Genomic DNA, 9,447 nt, shown 5'->3' on the forward strand with positions numbered 1-9,447 from the left:
CGTGCTGGCGGTAATTTCCGGTTCGCGTAACTTAGTGGGTTTTGCAACCACACTTCAAAAAGCTTTCGACTGTACAATTCAGCTGGTATTCTCCAAGCTCTACTCGAAGTGGTCGCTAATTAGCTCTGTCTTCGTCCGACATTTGCTCTCAGCACAACACAGGTAAGATGCCAGCTGATTTTTGCCGCTCATTCTAGAGCATGTTTGTAATCTATTTTAAAGCTTCTCTCTGTGTTTACACGTCAATTTGCTGTTAACGTACTGATTTAGCAGTATTCCATTATGGCGCCAATTCGCGTTATTTCTGCAGGTGATGGAACTAGACGCTACGTGGAGCCCTAGTTCTCCAGAGTACATCTCCGCTGAAGATTGCTTTACGGATGAAGCTAGTGAGGTCTCAAAGCCACTGAAATCTACCGCCAAGGTTTCCTCCAAATCTTCAAGCACTAAAGGTACTGCATTAGACTGCACACACAGTATTGCAGCAACACTCGAGCTACTTTAATTTTAGCTGTGGGTTATGTGGTTATTTGTGCAAGCTAGCTTTTGTGTGGCTGGGTCAGCGTTCACAGACGCTGTAAATGTGCCCCTATCATCACCATCTTTGCTGGTCCAGTGATGTTAATCATAGTTACCCACACATTATCACACTACACCACACAATAACACTAGCTCATTGTGTCACCTCTGTGTGATACATTCCATGATTAATGACCCAGCTGTGTTTTGTATGATTACAGCTAACAGAGGCAAGCCGTCAAGGAGTCGTTCAAAAATGAGTAAAACCAGTCCAGTGACCTTGCAATGGTGGGTTAACACCGGCAAATATCATATAATTTTAGACTAACTTTTTTGCAGGCTTGAGGACAATTACGAAATATCTGAAGGTGTTTGTCTACCCAGAAGTGTCTTGTACAATCACTACCAAGATTTCTGCAAGCGTAACTCGATGGAGCCTGTGGGGGCTGCAAGTTTTGGCAAAGTAAGGGAACACAAAACACACAGAGAAATGTATTGTCACCTTAAGATTTGTTGTTAAACAAACAGCTAACTTAAACAATACACACTCCTTGTACCAGTGAATACAGTGTGGTCACAACCACAAGCTACTAATATATTAACCATTGTTTATACAACAGGCTCACCACACACTAGCTAAACTATCTCTTTCAGGTTATCCGCCAAAAGTTTCCAAATATCACCACAAGAAGATTAGGGACCAGAGGCCAGTCAAAGTGAGTTTATTCATGACTGACAGTTAATGATTAGTAATTGTATTCTTCAAACATCTCAGGTATCATTATTATGGCATTGGGATCAAGGAGACATCTATATACTTCAGGTCTGCCTACTCCAAGCGGGCTCTGACTAGGTTTGTGGTGTTGTGGGTGTGTGGTGGTGGAGGGATATGGTGTGTTTGTGGTGTGTAGTGTAGTGTGTCATGAATGTTCTTCAATGTGTTAGTTTAATGTTAATTCTTTCCTTGTTTTTCTACATTAGATTCTCTGGAGCTAGTTCCACTAGAAAAGAGGTAATATGCCTGTCCGTCAGTCTGTGTGTGTGGTGTTTATATTGAAATTAACTAATATGAGATAACGTGTTATATAGTGAAAACCTACTTCATAATTAGCTGATCATTTGCTGTCATGCATACCGCTGACTATGTAGCTTGAGGCAGCCTTTTTGTAACATAAAATTTTTTCAGCATTCTCCGGTAAATCTTATTACCCAGTTTACAAGGAAGCGTTAAGTGAATTATCAGTAATCCAACGTTCGTAAATCATTTGTACCTCTTTGATGTAGTTGTGTTCTGTATTCGGTTGTCAAGGCATCGCAAAGGTTGCCGAATAACTTTTTATTGTTTCACTGCATTTTTTTAGAAACCTTGCATCCCTTTTAAAGTTGTTTACCCCTGTTGGATAAATGTTCTTGTTCTTACGAAAATTACAGTGATATTTTAATGGCTGTGTCTACACATAAATTATATAGCTTCTGTGTTAATTTAACTTTTAGTGCTTAACTACATCTTCGTAATGCTAGACTACCTTGTGGGCTAACTGTAACTATATTCATTATAGTTTGAAAAGACCGCCATCATCTTTATCACACAGTTGTTTGTCTAGTGGTTGTTATAGCAACACCACTAAACACTCTGGTGTATCATATTGTTGATCAAAGGCATAAACAAATCGGTGAAAATAGGCTTGATGGATTAACAAATCCAGCTCCCTTTTGGTTGTTAATAGTACTAAACAGAGATTGCCAATGGCTTCGTTGCCTTTAGAGTAAAGTGCATATCAAAGTGTTGTGTTTGTTTACACTGTACAAGATTTGTAAACACCATCTTTTGTTTGCATATACAACAATGTGTAAATAGTATGTAGTTTTGTGTAAACACTACACACACACACACACACACACACACACACACACACACACAATACACAATGGTTTTCACAGTGGTTGTGTGTGGTTAAGGAGTTGTCACCTCTTAACCTCCTATTATCATTTATTGTTGAGGCTCATTACCTCTGGTCACCATGTTAACTCCCTACTACCCACCACAGGGGTCACAGTCCTTCCTTCCAGCCAAAACTGGTATCTTACTGACTGGGTTCCCCAAAGTGAAGGATATGTGCTTCGCTGCTGACTTCCCATCTCAAAAGGTAATTGATTTTATTATTTCATCATGCACCCAAACACACTTAATTCTAGTAACTTTTAACACCGCAATTAGCTAGCCTCAAGGCAACTATTATTATAAGTTGTTTAAGTTAAGCTACAAATAGCTCCTATACTCATATTTCAAACCAGAATAGTTATCATTTAGTAGTGGGCTACATAATTTCATTGTGGTTGTGTAGTAATGGTTATCACTTGTACTTGTTTAGTTGGAGACCTTCATGATCATGTACCAGACTCACTGCCAGCGTATCCTTGACACCGTCGTGAGAGCTAACTTTGAGGAAGTGAGTATATTATCTTTGTGGAACCTGTTAATGTGAGGACACCTACATAATCCAGACACTTAGTTAAGGTCCCAAAACATCCCTTAGTACATAAACTGACCTGGAAAATCAGGACACCTTGATAATCAGGACACCTTGATAATCTGGTTGGTCCTTGTTACTCATAAATGGAGCCTCATATTGTTTCACGAATTGCATGTCTAGATGCATTAATATAATAATAATAACTTCATTACATGTTATCCCACTCTCTTATAGGTTCAAGATTTCTTCATCCACTTCTGGCAGGGAATGCCCACTCACATGTTACCAATACTTGGTTGTCAAGCAACCATCAATCTGATTACAGTGTGTGACTGTATTTTATACAGAGTAAGTAAATCAACCTTTGATGTTGTGGTGTTTATTAATAAATCCCTTGTTCTGTACTTGTGTGTCATCCTTTTATCTTTCTATTGTTTTTATAGACACTTGGTGAAACATTGATACCTTCTAATTTACAACCCTTGCCAGAAAGGTGAGTACAAGAACAGGATATGTGGCTTTAATGTACAGTGGAACCAACCTTTGAGTGACCCATTGAATTATGGACACTAAAGCCCTGTACATTAAGGGCTAAGATTACAGCCAAAGCTGGTTTAGTGCAACAATGTGATTTTACCTCTAAAAAAGAACGACCTCTAAAAATTTGCAGACCTTGTCCGAAAGGGTCCATTAGCTATTAATTTAAATGTACATCCGTTTATAAAACTGTTATACAAATACTTTATGTCTCTTTATGCAGTCTTGCTGAAGATCTGAAGAACTTTTCCAGCAACATCAGTGAGTGGCTATTGGATGCCTTGGAAGACCTACCAGCACAGTTGGGGATCAGAAAGATGCATGGTAAGGATAAGTTGGTGTTTATCACATCATGACTGTTTTGTGGTTGATCTTATTGCAACTGACGTAGGATCATGTAAGATACCCTAGATAAGAGTTATGAAAGTGTTTTACAGTTTCTAATGTGTCCTGCCAATTACCCTATTGTAAATAGAAGGCTTGTAACTATAAATTATCCAAGTTCTTGGTCTATTTTTCATGAGGGTTTCTGGTCACCGATGGTAATTCTAGCCTTATACTTGTGTACATTTTGTCGCTATTAATGGAATAAAGTGATTTATTATTGCTCTCTATTCTAGTTGCTGATTTGTTTGGCAGAAACCTGAGACGTCAACTATCACTCGTACAAATGACACAGGTGTGTGTACACTCTAGGGGTATTGGTGACACACTGTTATGTAATTCCTATCTGTAGGCTACACGTAATGTACTTAGAGTCAGTGAACAAGTCAATGATATGCTAGCTGATTGGAGGGAGCTAAACTTCGTGGAGATATCACGAATGTCTGTTTTCCTTGCCCAACAAGATGCAGACCCTGAGAATGACCTTGTCAAAGAAGGTAAAAACATTTCTTATTCATTCTTTGCTGAAAATTACATCTCCTTCTTTTTCCATAGTTGCTTTAGAGATGGAACAGCTTTTCGTGAAGCAGTCACCTCTGGAGGTTTACTTCGAATGGCTGGACAGTGTAATTGAAAAGAAAGTTTGCAATGTAAGTAATTAATACCATATATGGCAAGTACTATATATATATATATATACACACACCAATATTATTACAAGGTTAGTTAGTTATTCAAACACACTCTGGGTTTGTTATCACCAGTAATCTAGCCACATCACTGAGTACATTAGTGTAGGAAGGTACGTGATGATTGTATTGATGTGGCAGTGATATAAAGCTGGTGGTCCACAATATAGTATTTACTATAGCAAGATGAATACATTAAATTCTACCCCATTGTTAGTATAGCTTGTGTCAATAGACATCGATCGGTTGTATGGTTTCAGCCTGCTGTTTATTATGGCTTTAAGACCTGACTTACATGTAGATAGGAATGCATGTATCACACTTGGAGGTAATATTACACTATACAACTGATGATGATATGATTTCACTTGTGTACTATTTAAATGTATGTACTTGTCTGAGTCCTGAACTGATAACATTTAACAGTTGATAGCAAACTAGGTAGTGATTCTTTAAAGTGTTTTGATGTCAAACTTGTACCTTTCATAATAATGTCTTTATGATGATTCTTTGAGCATCATTTAATTAGCAAATTAACGAGCAATTCTAAAGACATTGTTTATGTTAACTCTGATAAAAGTCTTTGAAGTGTAAAATGCTTTTGTCTCTTCAAAGAACAAGGCACAGAGGACATCGCTGTTTGAATCATGCTTACCAAACACCAGCTATACTGTTGATTTTCCCTCCATAAACATGATAGGATTATAGTATTGTTATTCATCTATCTCATGAATGTTGTTAACAGGTGCACCTACAAGGTTTTGACTTGCAAACTTTGTGTCAGAATTTCCTGCTCTTCTGGAGTTACTTTGTGTCCAGCGTTGAGAAAGAGATGACCTTGAATAGCGCCCTCTCATTTGGTGAGTGCCAAATCAACACCTATAAAGGTGCTATGCCATTGTATATTGTATTGTAGGGTCCTTCAGGATGTTTTTCATGCTACTAAATGAGTATGTGTTGTATGTACTGGAGATGTTACAACAACAGAATACTGAGAGTCAATATGAGGCCATGTTGAAGGGCAAGCTAGGTAAGGTGTTGTGTTAATGTCACTACTAAAATGTGACCTTTTCTTTCTCATTTAGATGAGTGTGAAAGTCCCAGTAAAACTGACATAGTGTCCATCTCAAGTTACATACCGATGGCCACCTCTGCACCACAGCAGCAATTGCAGTCACCACCTCCTGTTACTCAAGTAGAACAGCAAAAACAGTACCACCACCAACAACAACAACAACAACAGCAGCAGCAGCAGCACACATTCATTGCACCTCCTACATTCATTAAACAAGAATATCAGGATACCTCTTATCACCCTAAAGCCACACCTTCTTATCCACCACCTCCACTGATGCATGATACACCACCACCTAACACTGGTATGATGGACGTTTCTTCCATTCTGCCGACACCACGATCTTCATTCTCCAGCCCTCTAGCTAATTCCCCTTTGGATCAAGCTCAGTCTCCTATTGAAGACACAACCTCACCGACTGCCACTACGTCTCACAAGATGTTTTCAGCCCCTTTCACTCACGACACCACAAATCTGTTAACCATGCAAGCCGACAATGGAATGAAAGACACGGGGATATTCTCCGATATGGAATACAAGACTCATTATTTTGACCCATTCACGGAATCCCCCGACCCCTTATGGGATACTATGTTCAACTACGGATGTGAGTGGAGCCACTGTAACATGGACACTGGCAACTTTGTTGATTCAATGCCTTCCCCTTTCCTTCAGAGCCCGATTCCAATAATTTAGCACAGTCACTGGTTTTCTTTTCATCATCAATCGATTATCACCTTCATTTCACATAAATCTTTTTTAAGAATAAACAGATTATATACAGGTATCAACTGGAATAACAAGTCTATTTAGTCATTCCCCCCACCCCCTCCCCTGACTGTTACATACTGCCACGAGATATAATGCCACTTCAGCCACAAACGACTGTCACCATGTTATCATTGTAATAATGAATTATAACATTGTCTTCTTGTCATTGTATATTATTCTTAAATGTTTCAGAAGTGAACAGTGTTTTGTATATGGGGTATAAGATAAGACATTTAATTTGGGGATCCTTACTGAAGGAGCTGGTTTCCGGGTTAAAACATGTACAGCTAGGACCAAACTATTTTCCTTATTGTGGAGCAGTGTGGACTTGTGGTTATGGTGGCACCTCAACAATGAGGACACCAAATAGCAGTCAACATGATAATAGTAACTAATGGATCTGATGAATATTAAACTTCATTACCACAATATGCATACCACAGGTAATTGTCATAGTTGGTTAAGTTTAAGTGTCAAATATAAAATTTCCCACTTCAACACTTCAAAGCACAAGATTAGGTGGTCTTAGTAATGAGGTCATGAAATATTGTGATTGCTTTCATTAAGCAGGTGATGACTGGCTCACCTGCAGCTGCTAAGTATATTTCATGGTATTAGTTCCACGCACATCAATCAGTTTTGTAGGAATGATTCTGAGAAGATATTAGCTAGTGTACATGTTTGTGAATCACTAACTAATCACCTATAGTTATTTCATATGCAAGAATTGACAACAATTCTTTGAATAGTGAAGCCATCTCAAATAATTATGTAGTTTGTATTCATTAGAGGCCAACCTAATGTGTTTTCCCTGTAGGCATACATGTACACAACATCAGATCACTACAACATAAACAGCTTCATCAAAACTCAATAAACTGCTTGGCTGTGTGGTTAAGTATCGATGTGGTGTATCTAGTAGGGATGGGACACTATGAGAACAGTAGGAAGTGGTTGATATAATGTGCTGCCACTGTTGCAGCAAGTGGAACATTCTCTATCAATGGGGATCTAGGGACTTTGAAAAGTATAAAAACGTAGCTACAGCTCTAGCCTCCTGAGGTTGAATTTGGTAACAACTATGGACTGCATAGTAATTACACAAGAGGCATACCATCAATACTGCAATTTGGTTTACATGTCAAAGTTGAATTTCAAGAGCATAAGTTGATGCTAAAAAAGTGTAAGTATATTTATCTACTATTTTCAGCATCAGGTGAGGGAAATGCTCTGGCCTCCAGCCATAACTAGTCATTAATTCATTTGAATTCTATAGCTGAGATTATTATAGAGCATCTTACTGTGGAAGTATAAAGGATATGTCGTTCATGTTATGTTGGTAAAGAACTCGCATCCCCTCAAATGCAATATACAAGTGAACAGACATATAATGGGTATATTTTATTTGTGGGTTTTTTTAAAGAGGGACATTTCGATATAATTTATGTGTATTTGGTGTGTTGACTCCACTTGAGAATTTCTATAGTTTCAATTTAACATTAAATGTAATTTTAACCACCCAGCTTCTATAGTGATTCTTCTCCTTACTCTGTCCGCCTTTTCACTGTCTGTACTTGCAAGTGCATCTATGGCTTTCCTAACAGTACATTGGGGGTGAGGAAGGAGATGTGCTTCAGCACCCCCTAAATTTGCCAGCCTTGGTAGGGTACACAAGCTAGATATTTACTGCATGCCAAAGGCAGAGGCATCCACCATTATATGACCCATTTTTAACCCGACCAACATTTTTTTTGCACTTATAGGCTTGTGGGGGCTATAAGGAAAGGGTGGGGACACCCCCTACCCCCACCCAGAAAACACATTAGGGATAGTTTAGCTATATAGATTGGTCTTGTTGGTTTTGACATTTTTTAATGCTTGTGAGCATTATAAAATTAATTGTAAAAGAAAATAACTTATAGCTAGAGTGCAGCAGTGCTCTCTCCATAATGTGAATCACTACAGGTCACACTGTGCTTGAAGTGACTAAGGCCTCATTTTACTCTTTTAGTTTCCTGTCACCATCCTCACAACTAGCTATGCTGAATGTCCATTATTTTATGACAGATCACTTGTGAAAATAAAGTTATGCGGTAAATACTTTTAGCTGTAACATATATATATATATACAAATGGTTGGACCCTTTATACTCCGGGTTGGTAGCCCTTCAAGATTGCGATGCCCTAACAGAGCAGTTATAACAGTTATAATCAAACAACTGCGAGTGTAATTAAATTATCATGATCATTTCATTGCTGTACCTAGGTACAGATGGTAGAGAGAAGTAATATATATTACAGTAAAAATGCTAATAGCCTGACAATGTAGCATAATTACTATAGTTTCATTCAAAAACATCAACAGCTAGTAAACTTACTAGAGACTCATATCTGTGATATTTCTTTACTTGTTGGATTTATCAGTTGAGGTGTAGTAATTAAGTCGGCAAGTCTTGAATGCTGTGACTGCTCTATTAGGATATTTGATTGTTCTATTACTATAATTATAATCTTGATGGCTTGTGTCATGATAATTGTGACATATGACATGTCGTGACATAAAGTATGATATGACATAGGTTTTTCTTTATGTCGTGACATAATTATTTCTTAATAATTCACACTTTTGTCATTTAATAAACACTAGATGGTAGGAGAAAAATAAGAATATGAGCAGTGTTGTTGTTAATTCCATAGTTGTTAAGATATCACCAATATTTTAGTTGATATTTTGCAGACATAAATCATTAAATAAAATATGTTGCAAAACTAAGAATTGCTTATGTCGTAACATATGACATGCCGTGACATAAATCTCCTTGACTGCCGATATGACATTAAAATTTTATGTTGTGGTATCTCTAGTACAAACCTCTTTCCGCTGACTCTCCAGCTCTGCTGATACTTGTATACGGTAATAAGGTCACCAGAGCCATTCTTTTCCTCTTAATGGCTCCTACTGTCTATTAGTAATTATTAAAAGTAAGATACAGCGGTA

General features: G+C 37.8%; 1 protein-coding gene across 1 annotated transcript; it reads left to right on the forward strand.

Moving 5' to 3' along the window:
- Positions 1 to 35: 35 nt before the first annotated feature.
- On the forward strand, positions 36 to 6,652 carry LOC136253379 (transcription factor RFX4-like). The gene is made up of 18 exons (XM_066046030.1): positions 36 to 162; positions 311 to 452; positions 741 to 807; positions 859 to 982; positions 1,174 to 1,235; positions 1,295 to 1,372; positions 1,501 to 1,531; positions 2,568 to 2,666; positions 2,892 to 2,969; positions 3,228 to 3,341; positions 3,437 to 3,486; positions 3,754 to 3,854; positions 4,151 to 4,209; positions 4,267 to 4,411; positions 4,470 to 4,564; positions 5,349 to 5,463; positions 5,520 to 5,633; positions 5,689 to 6,652. The coding sequence occupies exons 2-18, from the start codon at positions 314 to 316 to the stop codon at positions 6,372 to 6,374; spliced, it is 2,157 nt and encodes a 718-aa protein (XP_065902102.1). The 5' UTR covers positions 36 to 162; positions 311 to 313; the 3' UTR covers positions 6,375 to 6,652.
- Positions 6,653 to 9,447: the final 2,795 nt, after the last annotated feature.

This window comes from Dysidea avara, chromosome 4 (assembly GCF_963678975.1).
Source record: "Dysidea avara chromosome 4, odDysAvar1.4, whole genome shotgun sequence".
NCBI classification, from domain to species: domain Eukaryota; kingdom Metazoa; phylum Porifera; class Demospongiae; order Dictyoceratida; family Dysideidae; genus Dysidea; species Dysidea avara.

What these genes read in the sequence shown, in the direction of transcription:
- LOC136253379 (XM_066046030.1), top strand. Translation starts at nt 314, where the DNA reads ATGGAACTAGACGCTACGTGGAGCCCTAGTTCTCCAGAGTACATCTCC. An exon ending in TGAGAGCTAACTTTGAGGAA is followed by an intron (nt 2,970 to 3,227) that starts GTGAGTATATTA and finishes ACTCTCTTATAG; the next exon opens with GTTCAAGATTTCTTCATCCA. An exon ending in TTGAAAAGAAAGTTTGCAAT is followed by an intron (nt 4,565 to 5,348) that starts GTAAGTAATTAA and finishes TGTTGTTAACAG; the next exon opens with GTGCACCTACAAGGTTTTGA.